This window comes from Oryctolagus cuniculus, chromosome 2 (genome assembly GCF_051225735.1).
Source record: "Oryctolagus cuniculus isolate XC-2025 breed Fujian yellow rabbit chromosome 2, ASM5122573v1, whole genome shotgun sequence".
Taxonomy (NCBI): domain Eukaryota; kingdom Metazoa; phylum Chordata; class Mammalia; order Lagomorpha; family Leporidae; genus Oryctolagus; species Oryctolagus cuniculus.
Genome location: NC_142868.1, coordinates 168,267,399 through 168,282,649, shown reverse-complemented (window position 1 = coordinate 168,282,649; position 15,251 = coordinate 168,267,399). Strand labels below are relative to the sequence as shown.

At 43.0% G+C, this 15,251-nt stretch overlaps 1 protein-coding gene across 2 annotated transcripts in view; it reads left to right on the top strand.

Moving 5' to 3' along the window:
- The window catches only part of TMEM178A (transmembrane protein 178A), a 69,236-nt gene extending 54,440 nt beyond the window's left edge, over nucleotides 1-14,796 (top strand). For both annotated transcript variants that reach the window (XM_089326508.1, XM_002709906.6), the window contains exons 3-4: nucleotides 3,179-3,316; nucleotides 13,833-14,796. In XM_089326508.1, the coding sequence (XP_089182634.1) occupies nucleotides 3,211-3,316; nucleotides 13,833-14,074 (348 nt within the window). In that variant the 5' untranslated portion in view covers nucleotides 3,179-3,210 and the 3' untranslated portion in view covers nucleotides 14,075-14,796. The remainder of the gene's footprint in view (nucleotides 1-3,178; nucleotides 3,317-13,832) is intronic.
- Nucleotides 14,797-15,251: the final 455 nt, after the last annotated feature.

Here is a 15,251-nt window from a genome sequence, read left to right as displayed (position 1 = left end):
ATCCCTGTCTGCCCTGGTGGCTTCTGTACACAGCAGCCAACTGCCAAGTCCCAAGGTACAAGGACTTGTTTTGATACCTGTCTTAGTAATCCAAGGAGATTATACCTTACATACTCTTATTTTTGTTTTGTTTATACAATATTTACTTTAGCTACTGTGTTTATCTCAGACCTTGACATTTTGCTAAAATGTCTTTACAAGTGTTGTGTTATAATTTTCCCAGAGGGTGTCAGTTCCCTCTACCTCTCAATGGAAGGAACTACTCTTTTTCACTGTCAGGAAAAAGCAAAACTCTAGGAAGCAGCATGCAATATGAAACTAAAGAGGGCTGATATTTACCTGAAAACTGTTGACTCAAGTTGCCTGGTGATGGATAGCTCATGCCAGCAATCAACTATACCAAGTTCTTTCTGTTGTTTGCCCTGAGACGTTGATGTCATTTTCCAATGAAATAAGTGGCAAGAACTTGAGTGGTCTTCTTTGATGACCAAAGCAGAAGACCAAGGAGAGTCTCATTGTATAGGCAAGCCTCCCTGCAGATCCAAAGTTCTGTTTTAAATCTCAAAACACTTACATGGAAGCTTTTACCGAATCATCCCGGCAGGGATCTGATAGTAATATTGTGCTCAGCAGCTTTTGGACTTGGAAAGTCATTGGTTTATTTTTGAACAGGATGGGTTCCTGGAAGTCTTTCTTGCTGGCAGATTTTAACCATAATTTCTCAGCAAATGTGAGTTAGTATCTTATTTAGGTTGTCTTCGTTCTTTTTTTTTTAGATTTATTTATTTATTTATTTGAAAGGCAGAACTACAGAGAAGCAGAGGCAGAGAGAGAGAGAGTGAGGTCTTTCTTCCATCTGTTGGTTCACTCTCCAGATGGCCACAATAGCCAGAGCTGGGATGATCCCAAGCCAGGAGCCAGGAGCTTCCTCCAGGTCTCCCACGCAGGTGCAGGGGCCCAAGGACTTGGGCCATCTTCTACTGCTCTCCCAGGCCATAGCAGAGAGCTGAATCAGAAGTGGAGCAGCCTGGACTAGAATCGGCGCCCATATGATGCTGCAAGTGGTGGCTTTACCCACTATACCCCATGTCTTTGTTCTTTTTAGCATGTTTGGAATTCTTGGTCTTAATCATCTGTGCAAAGAACCACATAGTTAATGACTTTCGTCTCCTTGTGGGACTAAAGATCACAGGATCCTGAAAAAGAATCTCATCCATTCCATTATTACCCAGTAAGGCAATATGTGAGCATTCTCTTCATGATCCTTCCCAGGGTTCTCAGGGAAACATGCTTTTAGCAGGATTCTTTCTAAGAAAGTCACACAAAGTGAGCTATTCCCCATTTCCAGGAGAGGCTTAACTTACCTGGTGCTAATGCAGATCCCATGTAGATTATATCTAAACCTTGTGCTTTATAATAGTCACAGAAAATAGAACCATCACTCAACCCACAGGGAATTTGGAAGTTTGTAAGATGATAGAGACTATACTGTTGTTAAATTTCCCCTGCTCAGATGTGGTTGTCTTGTATATCCTTCACATGGAGCTCACGTGAACACATTGAACTCAGCATCTTTAGAAGATTGCTTCCCTGGGCCCCTGGCTCTGTGCTGTTTACATTTCGTCTTCTAGACAGAGATGCTCTATTTTAATTTGGATGCTCTGAGCTGGAAATGAGAAATCACCTTTTAGAAAAGGGATGGGGGTCGGCACTGTGGCACAGTGGGTTAACGCCCTGGCCTGAAGTGCCGGCATTCCATATGGGTGCCGGTTCGAGACCTGGCTGCTCCACTTCCAATCCAGCTCTCTGCTATGGCCTGGGAAAGCAGTAGAGGTCGGCCCAAGTCCTTGGGCCCCTGCACCCAAGTTGGAGACCGGGAAGAAGCTCCTGGCTCCTGGCTTCGTATTGGCACAGCTTCAACCGTTGCGGCCATCTGGAAAGTGAACCATCAGATGGAAGACCTCTCTCTCTGCCTCTCTTCTCTCTTGTAACTCTTTCAAATAAATAAATAAATCTTAAAAAAAAGAAAGAAAAGAACGAAAAGGGATGGTCTGTTAGTGGCTAGGATGCTAAGAGCAAGATTGATGCTACTGTAACCCATTCTACATGCACCCATAAGAAGCCCAGGAGCTGCTCAAACCTACCAGGAGGCAGCTGCCTGGGCTCTTCCACACTTCAAAGGGTGCAGCATGTGCCTTGTCTTGGCTGCAGGTGTGCGTGGCTCACGTGCATTTGCCCAGACTTGTTGCCTGGCCTCAGGGACAGCAGATGTATGTTTGGGATCTGCTGCTTCAAAGAGGATCATAGACATTTAGCTAATAATTTTTCAAGTTAGTTTCATTCTTAAAGTAAAAAGGGGAGAAAGGAAGTAGAACAGAAAAGTGATGGCCAGCAAATGGATAATACAAGTGTTATTTAGCAATTGGAAACAAAGTGTCCAAATACCTGTAGCCAAAATTGGCAATACACAGGACAGGACAGTTGGGTACCCGGGGGAGACTTGTCCAAAGGGACCAGTTCCTTCCTCAACCTGGTTAAAGGATGTTTGTGCTGAGGGACCCATATTTTAGGGGAGAGGGTACTTATGAGTAGATGTGTAATGTGTGCACTTTGGGTCACTATTTCAGTCACCACAGTTGCCTTCACTTTCTCAAATCCTTTTTGACCATAGGTAAGAGTAGATGTAAATAAAAAATGAAATGATTGGCATCCATGGTGCTTAGATAAAATCCTGTTTCACTATGGCTCAGGTTTTAGGCTCTTTCTCCAAAGCCAGATGCCTTTTAGACACAGTGGTATTAGCCTACATTTCTATTACTGTTTTTAAGGCTAACAAAGGCATTTCTCAAACCTTCCTCCCTCACAGTGTATTCAGTAGCTGTCTGTCTATTACCCAAGTTTCCCCTGGGGTTGTCTTATTATCTCTTCTCTAATGACATGAATTTCTCCGTGGACTGACAGAGGGTAGACTGTGGTCCCTCCATCAGTTACACCCTGTTTGTCCTTTTGTGAAATACCAGGGAGGAGAATTCCCTAAACCCCATCACCCTGCAGGCCCTCAGCCTGTCTGTGTAACTTAACTAATTTTCACAATGCATACAGCGTTCTTTATTCTCTGATTGTCAGTACCTTTCCTGTCTCTTCTGATTTTGAATGTGTGTTTCTGTTTCTAAACTAGATTTGAGAAGAATCACTGCTGGCTTCCTGGGCATGGCAGTAGCCGTCCTTCTGTGTGGCTGCATTGTGGCCACAGTCAGTTTCTTCTGGGAGGAAAGCCTGACCCAGCATGTGGCTGGACTCCTGTTCCTCATGACAGGTACGCTGCACACCTCGGGCCGCCTTTCTCTGCCAAAGTGATGGCTGCTGTGTCTTCGGCCGACTTCACTTTGTCACCTCCCTGTTAAAGTTGCTTCCAACTGTGAGAAAAGCAAGCAGAAGGTCATTTAGCTTGGGTGGGTAATTTGGAATTTCAAGAAAACAACAAAAATGCAGCCCTGCTATCCCCATTGTGGTCTGCTCTAGGTTAGATGGAGGTGTCTTGGATTTAATCTCTGTGTGAGACAGGTTGGTATTTTTCAGTTTTTCATTGCTTACCAGGAGCTCTCCTGGGGAGAGAAGCTGATAGATTATCCTAACCCATTGCTGACTAAAAGTCACCTCAGTTCTCGTCTTAGTGATGGTGTCATTGGCAGCATTTCTATCTACAGGGTTACTCCCAAAAGTTCATGGAAAACGGCACCAAAAGATCTGTTGACCTTGATGCGCGAAGATAAAATAACTTGATGGTATGAATGGAATGTGCTGCCTTGCGAATCACTGAGCACTGGTTGCTCATGGCACAAGTCATTGTATGCATTTCCCATGAAACCTCTATTCACTCCCTTCCACAGTTAGTTCCTCGAGGACTGGAGGACTCGGGCACTGCTCTGTGTGCTAGAGACACACAATAAACGAGGCAGGCAAAATCCTTGTCCGTTTTTATTGTGGGGAGACATACACAATGATTGGTGATGCCGGGAAAAGCTGTGAGGGAATCGGATGAAATAGGGACTCAGAGAAAGCTGTCTTGAGGCGACAGTTTCTGAGGTTCATCCTAAGAAGCAACCGGTCATTGGGAGCGTGCTGTGGGCTGTGGAAGCCACCAGTGCCAACCCAAAGGCCAGGAGCATCAGTCAGTCTGAGCTATGAGGAAAAGAGCAATGGGGTTGGAAGGGAATGGAGCGAGGGATCCATCACAGTGGAAGCAGCAGGCGATGCCTGAATCCTTAGTGCGTTCTTGGTCACAGCGAAGAGCCTGGATCTGACACTTAGGGTGATGGAAGCCACTAGAAAGTTTTAAGCAAAGGAGTAACTTGACTCCAATCAAGAGATTGGAAGAGGGGTATGGAGATGTGGTCAGGGTGGTTTTGATGAACAAGTGAAAGATTTTTGTCTAAAAAGGAGTCAAGAGTGGAGTTGATGGCTAATGCTGACTTAAGGGGGCTATAGGAAGAAATCTTTGCTTCCTGTTCCTCCTTCACAAAAATTAGTAAGTGATTAGACGTTAGAGAACTACATTTCACAAAGCAGACGCAGCCTCAGCCCGAGTGCCACCCTGGACAGCCATTTCTCATCTGCCTGTTTCTGGCTCCCCAGAGTGCTGGCACTCAAGGGGCTTGCTGGGGCTCTCTACACTCGGCCCTGTAATCAAGCCTGGGTTAACCCGAGGTGGTGCTACCCGGCAGGACGGACACCACCTTCTGTCTGTCTCTCAGGGCTGGCAGGGAGGTGACACTTCGCTCTCTGGGCTGTTCGTCCCCCCTGTGGCCTCACCTCACCCATCACAGGCAGGGGCTGTGCTTTCTAACTCCCATTCCCACTGGCCCCACGAGCACTCCTTGATATGGTGCTACCACTGTCAGTGACATGGAGTATGGTCGTCTTTGCAAGCATCCCAACAGAACATTCAGAAATCTGGGGGCCCTGTTTAGTTGTGAGCAGAAAAACAGCTTAGCTTTTCTGGATTTTGGTGAATACATGGTGGCTACCAGGGCTGTAGCAAAGGGAGACTAAAATTTTAGTTCCTGGGGCCAGCGCCGTGGCTCACTTGGTTAATCCATCCTCCCATATGGGTGCCGGATTCTAGTCCCGGTTGCTCCTCTTCCAGTCCAGCTCTCTGCTGTGGCCGGGAGTGCAGTGGAGGATGGCCCAGGTGCTTGGGTCCTGCACCCCATGGAAGACCAGGAGAAGTACCTGGCTCCTGCCATCGGATCAGCGTGGTGCGCCGGCCGTAGCGGCCATTTGGAGGGTGAACCAACAGAAAAAGGAAGACCTTTCTCTCTGTCTCTCTCACTGTCCACTCTGCCTGTCATAAAATAAAAAAAAAAAAATTAAAAAAAGAAGCGCCTGGCTCCTGGCTTCAGATCAGCGCAGTGCTGGCCATAGTGGCCATTTGGGGGTGTGGACCAACAGAAGGAAGACCTTTCTCTCTGTCTCTCTCTCTCACTGTCTATAATTCTACCTGTCAAATTAAAAAAAAAATTAGTTCTCGAGGTTTTGGGAGAGGATTTAAACTCTCAAAACCAGCCTGGTTGCCAACTCTAGGGATATGAGTAAAATCCAAATTGCAGGAACAGGCGTTTTACACAGGGGTAAGATGCCTGTATCCCATGTTGGAATGCCTGGATTTGACTCTTGGCTCTGCATCTGGTTCCAGCTTCCTGCTAATGTGTACCCTGGGAGGCAGCAGGTGATGGCCCTTCTACCCATGTGGGAGAACTAGATTGAGTTCCTGGCTCCTGGCTTTGGCTGGCCCAGCCCTGATTATTGCAGGCATGTGGGGGATGAACCAGCAGATGAAAGATCTTTCTGTCTCTCTGCCTTTCAAAGAAAATGTTTAAAAATAAGTAAAAATATTAAAATCCATATTACAGAATGAGCCACAAGGGTGGCATACAAAGAGACTGTGCTGCCCAGAGAATTCCCTGAAACCTCTGCTGGGTTTAGCAGTCATTGAAATTCTCCCCTTTTTCTCCCTTACCCCCTTTACTAGTTGTATCCCAGTTTCCCCCACATCTGTTAAAGAAGTGCAGGCTTGCTTCCCTCAGCCCTGGAAATGGCCATCACACCCTGTTGCCAGGAAAAGTGAGGGAAGCTCTGGGTTCCAGAAAAGCCTCAGCAGGAGTGGATTTTAAAGGACACTTTCAATACAAGTAGTGCTTGAATAAGTTAGGATGCTTTTAGCATGGAAAACAATTGTGAATATTAAAATAAATCACAACACATGAAAGCCCCATGAATGGTCCTTGAGAGGTTGAGGGGCTGGCCTGGTTTTAAATGGAACGAAGGTGGACATTCAGCCTTGGGTCTGCATTGAGGACTGGGTGTTTCCTGGGTGCTATATAAGAGTCCTTCAAAACATTTGAAATCCAAGCAGAATTTTTTTCTAATATACATTTTCTTTTTTAAAAAATATTTTTATTTATTTGGAAGGCCGAGTTAGAGAGAGAGTGAGCGAGTGAGTTTACATCTGTTGGTTCACTTCCAAAATGCCCTCAACTGCTGGGGGCTGGGCCAGAAACCAGGAGGTTCTTTGCGGTCTCCTATGTGGGTGCAGGAGTCCAAGCACTTGTGCCGTCCTCTGCTGCCTTCCCAGGTGTATTAGCAGGGAGCTGGATTGGAAGTGGAATAGCTGAACTCAAACCATTGCCCATATGGGATGCCGGTGATGCAGGTGGCAGCGGCTTTATCCACTATGCCACAATGCTAGTAGCCCCCCTAATATGTGTTTTCAATGAACTTTTTGAAAACTCCTTATAATGCATGTGTATCAAAAATGTTTGCACCAAAATAAACATATTTTAATCCCATTTTTCAGTGAACTTTTTGAAAACTCTGGGTTTTCCAAATTTTTTTTTTGCATTTTAATTCCATTTTCCATGAACTTTTTGAAGTACTTTGTATTCATCTTTTGCCTTGCTGTAGGATTTAGAGAGGATCATTTTGTTTTTGTTCCTACAAATAATGCCTTGGAATTTCCTTTGTAATCACTGAGATAACTACATTAATCTGTTGCATGAGATAAATTAGCTGTAGAACCTTCTCATGCAGTCGCAGCAGAAGAGAGCAAAGCAGAGTGAAAAGAATTGATTTTAATTAAGCAGAATGTCTTCCGCAGCTCCAGTCAGCTCCCGCCCACAGATTTTTGATGCTAAACTTAGCCCCTTCTAATGTGCTGGCATCTTCATTCTGTGCCTGAACTTGTTAGCAAGACCTTCAGTGAAGAATGTCAGTGATGTGACAGTGTGCGCTGCTAAAATGGAAACCTTGGAACCGTCTTTCTCCTCCAGCCTGCTTGCACACAGCAGGTCTTAACGTCCTACCTGGGGAACAGCTACCATCAACTTGCGTCTGGGAGCCAGGTCTTGCCCCTTCTCCTCCTCCATGGGGCCTTGCATGGAGTCCTCCAGCAGGGCCGGGGCAGGCCTCACACCCGCCAAGGCCTCTCACATTTAGTATTTTGATGTCATGTGCTCTGGGGTTGTGTACACGCAGGCTAAGGGAGGCTTTAAAATTCTGCCCATTAGCAGACGATGCTGCGTTCAGTGCACCATGAATGACTGTCCACAGTAATAATGCATCCTGTTAAACTGCCATAGCCATATGATGATAATATTATAATTTAAATTACAAATATTTTAAAGGAGTAAATTAAACTAATTTAATGCAAACACGTTTCTTTTGAGCAGCAGAGAAAGAGACTTCCCATCTGCTGGTTCACTTCTGAAATACCAGGGAGCCAGGCTCCTAATCCAGGCCTCCCGTGCTGGGTGGCAGGGTCTTAACTACTTGAGCCGTCACCACTGCCTCTCTAGGTCTGCTTAAGCAAGAAGCTAGAATAGGGAGTGGAGCCGGAACTCCAACTCAGGGACTCTGATGGACATGTGGGCATCCCAGCTGGTGTCTTACTCTGTGATAAACACCTTCCCTGAATAGTCTTTAAATCCAATTTATATTTCCTTTGCATTATTTTTGTTATTTCTAACACATGAAGAGTCTCCAATTTTATAACACTTGGCCCTCTCTTGGTGGAGATGTCACTGCTGGCCACTGCCGTTTTGGAAGAGTTCACACAGCACGTGACCCTGCTGGCCTGACATGGAGGACAGGGGAGACAACTCCGGCAGCCCATCAGAGCTTAGGGCCAGTTAACACCCACACTGCGTTATCTACTCCTTTGTTTCATTGTGGTCCGAATAAAAAAATTCATCCACTGGAGGTATATTGAATCATCACGTTTACCCATTGATTACAGCTTAAAACTGCAGGTCCATGTCTTATCTGAAACTGTTGGGGCCAGATGTGTATTGGAATTCAAGATTTTAAAAATGCTGTTGTGGAAAGGGAATGGGATACATCCATCCTGTATTCTCTCACACCCTCAGCATGGTTGTGGGTAGCATCATGAAATCAATTACGTGAACATTTCTGCAGCAAACCATATGAATATTCACAGGAAGCAAGATCAATAAGCACTAGAATAGCCCAGGTTAGAGCAGGCCAGGTGTTGCCACTAAAGGAGATGGCGGAAATCTTTCAGTAAAAGCCTGCGTATGTTTCAGGATTTAGGCATTGCTGACTGTGGATCTGGTTTTCTGTCTCAATTTTTCTTAGAAGTTTTGTGTTATTAGTCCTGCCCAGTCATTTACTTAAGCCAAAGTAGGCATGGCTTTTTGAGTAATCTGTCTGAAAAGTAAAATGAGACGTTTTTGCTGGAGGGGCATGGAGACCAGCATGATGGGCAGGCCATCTTTGGAAGGAGTGTGGGGGAAAAAAAAAATCAATGCTTATTCCTTTGGGTGTTTTAGTTATGTTATCTATCAAGCTGGCAACCTGGGCAAAGCAACTTCTTTCAGCCTTTTAAGCGCATAAAAGCCAGGAGGTCAACAGAATGGACCTAGTTACCCTAATTCTATCCTACCACATGGCCCAGGGGCCTCACGGATTTCAGGGCAAGGAAAGAGGTTGCTGTTCTGGGATGGCAGTGTGATCTTACTGTTGTGATCGGAACATTTCCCTTCCGGCCCCACAGTTCTGTGATATCATGCTATCTTCTAATTAAGTGTATGGGCAGAAAGCCTTTTAATATTTTATGAGCAAAGTAGCTGCATAGAGGGCCTGTCAGGGAGCCAGTAATTATTCACTCTTTTGAAGATGCTACCCACACTAGCCCAGCAGCCAGCTCAGAACTCAGGCACTTCTCTCCCTCGGGGCCACCAGCTGAGCTGAAGAGTTTCAGCTAAGTCAGGGAAATACAGAGGGGAAGGGAAAGCCCAGGAGAGGGGAGGAGAGGTGGCTTCTCTCCTATGGGCCTGCAGGATGACCCTTAGATTTGGAACTTGGTGATTGCATGAAAGGTTCCTTATTGATCTTCTCATACCCCCATCACACACCCCGCATTAACTGGGTTGCTACTGATGACAGTGCACTGTTACTGACAATAACTTGCCACATAGGTACAACCTACAGGGGTTAATTTGGGATGAAGCAGCACTGAAGTTCCTAGAACTCTCAACACAGTGCAGAACTGAATTGCGTTCAGGTTTTCTTAGCTCTGTGTGCTTGGCTCTAATGTTAGACAACATGCAGAACGTACAGGAAGTCTGAGCCTCCCTGACCTTTGCCAGAGATGCATGCAGGAGAGTGGAGTGGAAAGAATCTGTTAGGTTCCCAACCCATATCAGTATTGAAACCAGTTACAGCTGTGACTAACAAAAACCCTTGGAAATGAACTACAAATTAGGATTTTATCTGGGACATGGAAGCTACTTGGTAACTACTTGTTGAGTAAGCACTTAAATAAATAGAAGAACACAGTCTTATTAAGACCTTTGAGAGACATAGGAATGTATTTCATTCATTGACTACGTATATAAATGCACACATACACCACATACACACACACACAATGTTATGGGCTGAGCGATGTCTCTCCCAAATTCCTACATTGAAGTCCCAACTCCCAGTACCTCAGAATGTGAGCTTATTTGGAAATAACATCTTTAAGTTAGGTCATGAGGCCCTAACCCAGTACAGCTGGTGTCCTTAAAGAAGAGGAAATTTGCACACTTGCAGAGGGAAGATCATGTGAAGACACAGGGAGAAGGGGCCATCTCCAAACCCAGGATGGGGACCTCAGAAGAAAGCAATGCTGCCGACACCCTGGTCTCAGACTCGTGGCCTCCAGTCTTGTGAGAAAATACATTTTGCTGGTTGGAGCCACCTGATCTGTGGTGCTTCATTATGGCAGCCCAGCAAACACATGCACCCGAGAACTGTGAGATGTGCTTCTGATGCATCTCCCTGCTAATGCTCCTGGGAGAGCAGCAGATGAAGGCCCAAGTTCTTGGGCCCCTGCCACTCACATGGGAGACCAAGCTTCTGGCTTTGGCCTGGGCTTGATCAAGCATTGTGGGAAGTGAACCAGTGAATGAAGATCTCTGTGTCTGTCCTGTTGTCTCTGTTGGATTGCCTTTCAAATTAATAAGTAAATAAATAAATAAATAAAAGACAGAGGGAAAATCATATTTGCAAAGCAAGATGTACCTATGAATGACATTAGAAGCAAAAAAAGCATTCCATAAATCCCATGGTTTGCTTATGGAAAAGCATAGATGTAGCTTTAGGGAGGAGCGTCAGCCCTCTGACAGCTTGGACAAATTCTATTAGTTCCATAATTTGCAGTGTCTGTGAAGTAAGTACCAACTATATCCTTGGGGGAGGCACAGCTGTTCATGACATTGAGGGCAAAGAGAAGCCCTCTTCTTGGTTATGTGCTCAGATTAGATTGTTTCTTGTACTCTTTTTCTATTCAGTATAAAGCGATGGTGTAATGTTAGGATTCACTTTGCCCAAAGCAGATTTCATGGAGTTGGCATGGGAGAGGTGCTAATAAAATCAGTGTTTAGTACAAGATCAAAAGCAGTACATACAGAAAGAAAAATATAGTCTTTGCACTTCTTATAGTTACATAATGTTATCAGTTTACCAGGAGGTTTTAGGAAATGTTCATATTTTATTTTGGATTAATGGGATCACAGAAATCTGACACTGCAAGGGACTTCAGTAACCAAGCCCCTTATTTTTATCCTGATGCAGAAACTAAGGCTCGCAGAATGGAGGTCACACAGTGATTAGGAGCAGAGCAGGATCTAGGATATATATAATTGTTGCCTCCCAGTGTAATGCGTTTAGATATCAAAGGATGGTTAAAAGTCTGAAGTTTGAACTCAAGCTTTCAGAGGTCATTAAAATCATGTTACTTGTAAAAATGCTTCCTTTTAGGCACTGAGCTATGTGTAGACAGGTGCATGCAGAGTAGAGATGCTTTTTTCTGTGACTGTGTTGTTCTATTATTATATTTTTCCTATTGATACTTCAGAGATCAGTTTTTCCTAATGGCCAATATTCTGTTACCAGGGTTCATTAAAAGGACCTTGCTATATAGAAACATTCTCTTTGGTTGGTTGCCTGTGAATACATTCATGTAGATGTAAGAACATTTTCTGATTTCAAGGTTGGAAAAAGCAGTGTAGTTTTTTTTTTTTTTAATGGCCCATTCCTTCATGAAAGAATTATTTACATTTTGATCTTTCTTTTGGAGAACTCAAAGTGATATGTTTGCTGTAATAAATTGGAGCAAGAAGTTAGAAGATAAAATTTGATCCTTGTTAGAAAAACAAAATCACTTGAGAGTTTAAAAACATAATTAGGCAAAATGTAGGAAATATCAAATTATCTCAAATCAAGTATCCTTTAATTTGAGAACATTTATTTTGTAAATGCACCTTTGGAAAAGGATTCAAGCAATGCGCCCTTCCAGGATTTGAGTGCAGGCAGAATTCTAGCACTTAAAAAGTGGCATGATCTCCGTTTCCTCCAAATTGCTACTTGCCTTGACTTCTGTTGATGGTTTTGATCTCCAGAGCTGTGTAGGTTAACAAAAGGGGTGGGGCCCTGCTACTTTTAGCTCTCACTTTCCAGTTCCAAAATCTGTATGTCTCTCCCCACTGGAGATGCTGCATATGTCGCTATGGATACTGAAGAGATTCCCCAACAGATGAGTTCTCCCTCCTTTGTACACACAGCTAAGTCATAGCATGAAGAAGAGTTGTGTAGGAATCGTAACAGAGCTGGGAATTTGGGTACTTGGTGGGGGCTGGTGACTTAGCAGCCATCTCATTGTGATTCCCTGCCATCTAAAAAGACGTGTACACTGTGGTAGAAAAACAAAAGCAGTATCAATGCCTTTGGAATTGCACTTGAAGTACTAAGGTTCCTGAATTAAGGGGTTATGAAGAATTTTTGTCAGAGTCCTGATTTTAGAATTATTGGATAATTGTATGTATAAGTAATAAAAAAGTAAAATTTGGGGCTGGTTCCTTTTCCTTATGTCACTCAAACTGCCTGCATTTTGAATAGTTGATGTGATCTCCTTACTTGGATCAATTCCAAATTCCTGGAGTTAATATTATTTAAGTCTTCATTTCTTAAAAAAAAAAATTCTATTTGTTGAGTCCCTAATATGTGCCAGATGCAGCATCTTTTATAGGAAAGTGTAGTCACTGTAAGAATTCATTTAAAGTTTTATAGGCAAAGTGATAAATTTATGAGAATAGTAATTGCAAAATAAATCAGTTTCTATAATAATTGTAACTACATAGAAATATGTGTCAATTCAGGTATAGGGCAAACAGAAATGAAAACTTTTTTTTTAATTTTTTTTAACTTTTATTTAATGAATATAAATTTCCAAAGTACGATTTATGGATTACAATGGCTTCCCCCCCATACCGTCCCTCCCACCCACAACCCTTCCCTTTCCCACTCCCTCTCCCCTTCCATTCACATCAAGATTCATTTTCGATTATCTTAATATACAGAAGATCAGCTTAGTATACATTAAGTAAGGATTTCAAGTTTGCTCCCACACAGAAACATAAAGTGAAAAATAATAGATGATTTTTTTTAAATGATGATGAAATCAGATCAGACCTATTGTCATGTTTAATCTCAGTGAGAGTCAAGTTGGGAATTGATAATTTCTTTTTTTTTTTTTTTACAGAAGATCAGTTTAGTATGCATTAAGTAAAGATTTCAACAGTTTGCACCCCCATAGAAACACAAAGTGAAATATATTGTTTGAGTACTCGTTATAGCATTAAATCTCAATGCACAGCACATTAAGGACAGAGATCCTACATGAGGAGTAAGTGCACAGTGACTCCTGTTGTTGACTTTACCAATTGACACTCCTGTCTATGGCATCAGTAATCTCCCCATGCTCCAGTCATGAGTTTCCAAGGCTATGGAAGCCCTCTGAGTTCTCCGACTCTTATCTTGTTTAGACAAGGTCATAGTCAAAGTGGAGGTTCTCTCCTCCCTTCAGAGAAAGGTACCTCCTTCTTTGAAGACCTGCAGAAATGAAAACTTTTATATTAGATTGAATCATTATAGAATATTTTACCTTAAAAATAGTGAGGATTCTTATTGTTTTTAATTTTTAAAACATGCACTCAAATATCCATACATATTCTGAATAGTTCAAGATACCAAAAATCTCCTATGTTTTTCATTCCTGTTTCTCTAGTCCTTAGTGTAAGGCCTAGCACATAGAAATTTTGCCAGTGTTTGCTTAACGAATTAGTTCAAGTACAAGAATCCTAGATCCTTTATGAATTTGGAATGGTTGCCCTACTGGTTGATCCAATTTTCATGAAGGTCTGTCTAGCATTTATTTGCCTTGCAGCAGGCAAAACTGTAACTGATCATTCTGTTCTTCGTATTATTTATAGGGATATTTTGCACCATTTCCCTCTGCACGTATGCTGCCAGTATCTCCTATGATTTGAACCGGCTCCCGAAGCTAATTTATAGCCTGCCTGATGATGTGGAACATGGCTACAGCTGGTCTATCTTTTGCGCCTGGTGCAGTTTAGGCTTCATTGTGGCAGCTGGAGGTCTCTGCATCGCTTATCCCTTTATCAGCAGGACCAAGATTGCACATCTAAAGTCTGGCCGGGACTCCACCGTATGACTGTCTGCACTCAAGGCCCGACCACAGCGTGGGGAACTCCTGAAGGGAGCGGAGTGGAGTTCATGTCAGGATTCCAAGCACAAAGCGGTCTTTTACATTCCCACCTGTTGCCTGCCAGCCCTTTCTGGATGACCGAAATAAAATCTTGCAAAACCTCCCAACCTTTCTAAGGACAAGACTACTGTGGATTCAAGTGCTTTAATGACTATTTATGCTTTGACTGTGAGAAATTGGGAGCAGCGCCATGGAACATTGCTAAGTGAAGGAAAAAAAGAAAGTACAATGGAAAGATTTGTATGATTTCCACTTATATCAGAAAGTTTGTATATAACAGTTACCTGAGAGTCATTTCTATTTGCAAAAGGATTCATAACAAAGAGAGTATAATTTTCTTGTCATTGTACCATGCTTGTTCAATTTTAATGCAGCATCTTCAGAACTTGTCCTAATGGGGTCCTGTTATGTCAGCATCTAATATTTGTGCATTCTTTGTGGATGTTCCTTGTCACAGGAAAAGTCTTCTTCTGTTGCCTTATTATTTTTTTTAATTGAAATCTCTCCTCTGTTTTTGTACTGGAATCAAAATCATAAGAAAAACAGATCATCCGTGCAAGAGCTAACCCGTGACACTATGCAGTATTGTTTGAAGTCCTATCTGTTCTTCGACTTCTGTCTCTCTATGTTAACTGGATTTCTGCATTAAATGACTACCCCCTTGGTAATCTGGGTGTGTTTTCCTGTGTCTCTTTTTACATCCACAAGTCTCCCTAGCCACAGGGGACAGTTGAGAACTCTGTTGTTTTAATAACACTCTTATTGAGACAAATTACTTCATTTCAGTGTAGTGGGTCATTACTTTTTGTAGCAACCACACACTTGCTAGTGACAAAAGATATCATTGTTAAACTCCTTTTAAGTTTTATGGTAATTTTCTATCCAACTTTTGCTCTCTTCCCATTTTACCATGTGCCTGGGACTATAGCACTTCAAAAAGTTCATGGGAAAATAGAATTTAAAAGATAAGCTTATTTTGGTGCAAAAATTTTGAAGTCTATGCATAATTTTATCATGCACATTTTCTAAGGACTCTTGGAAGACCCCTTGTATTAACCCAGTGTGGAGGATATATGGTCTCTGGTCTTGGTCATGGACCTCCTAGGCCAGTTATTTTCAACAC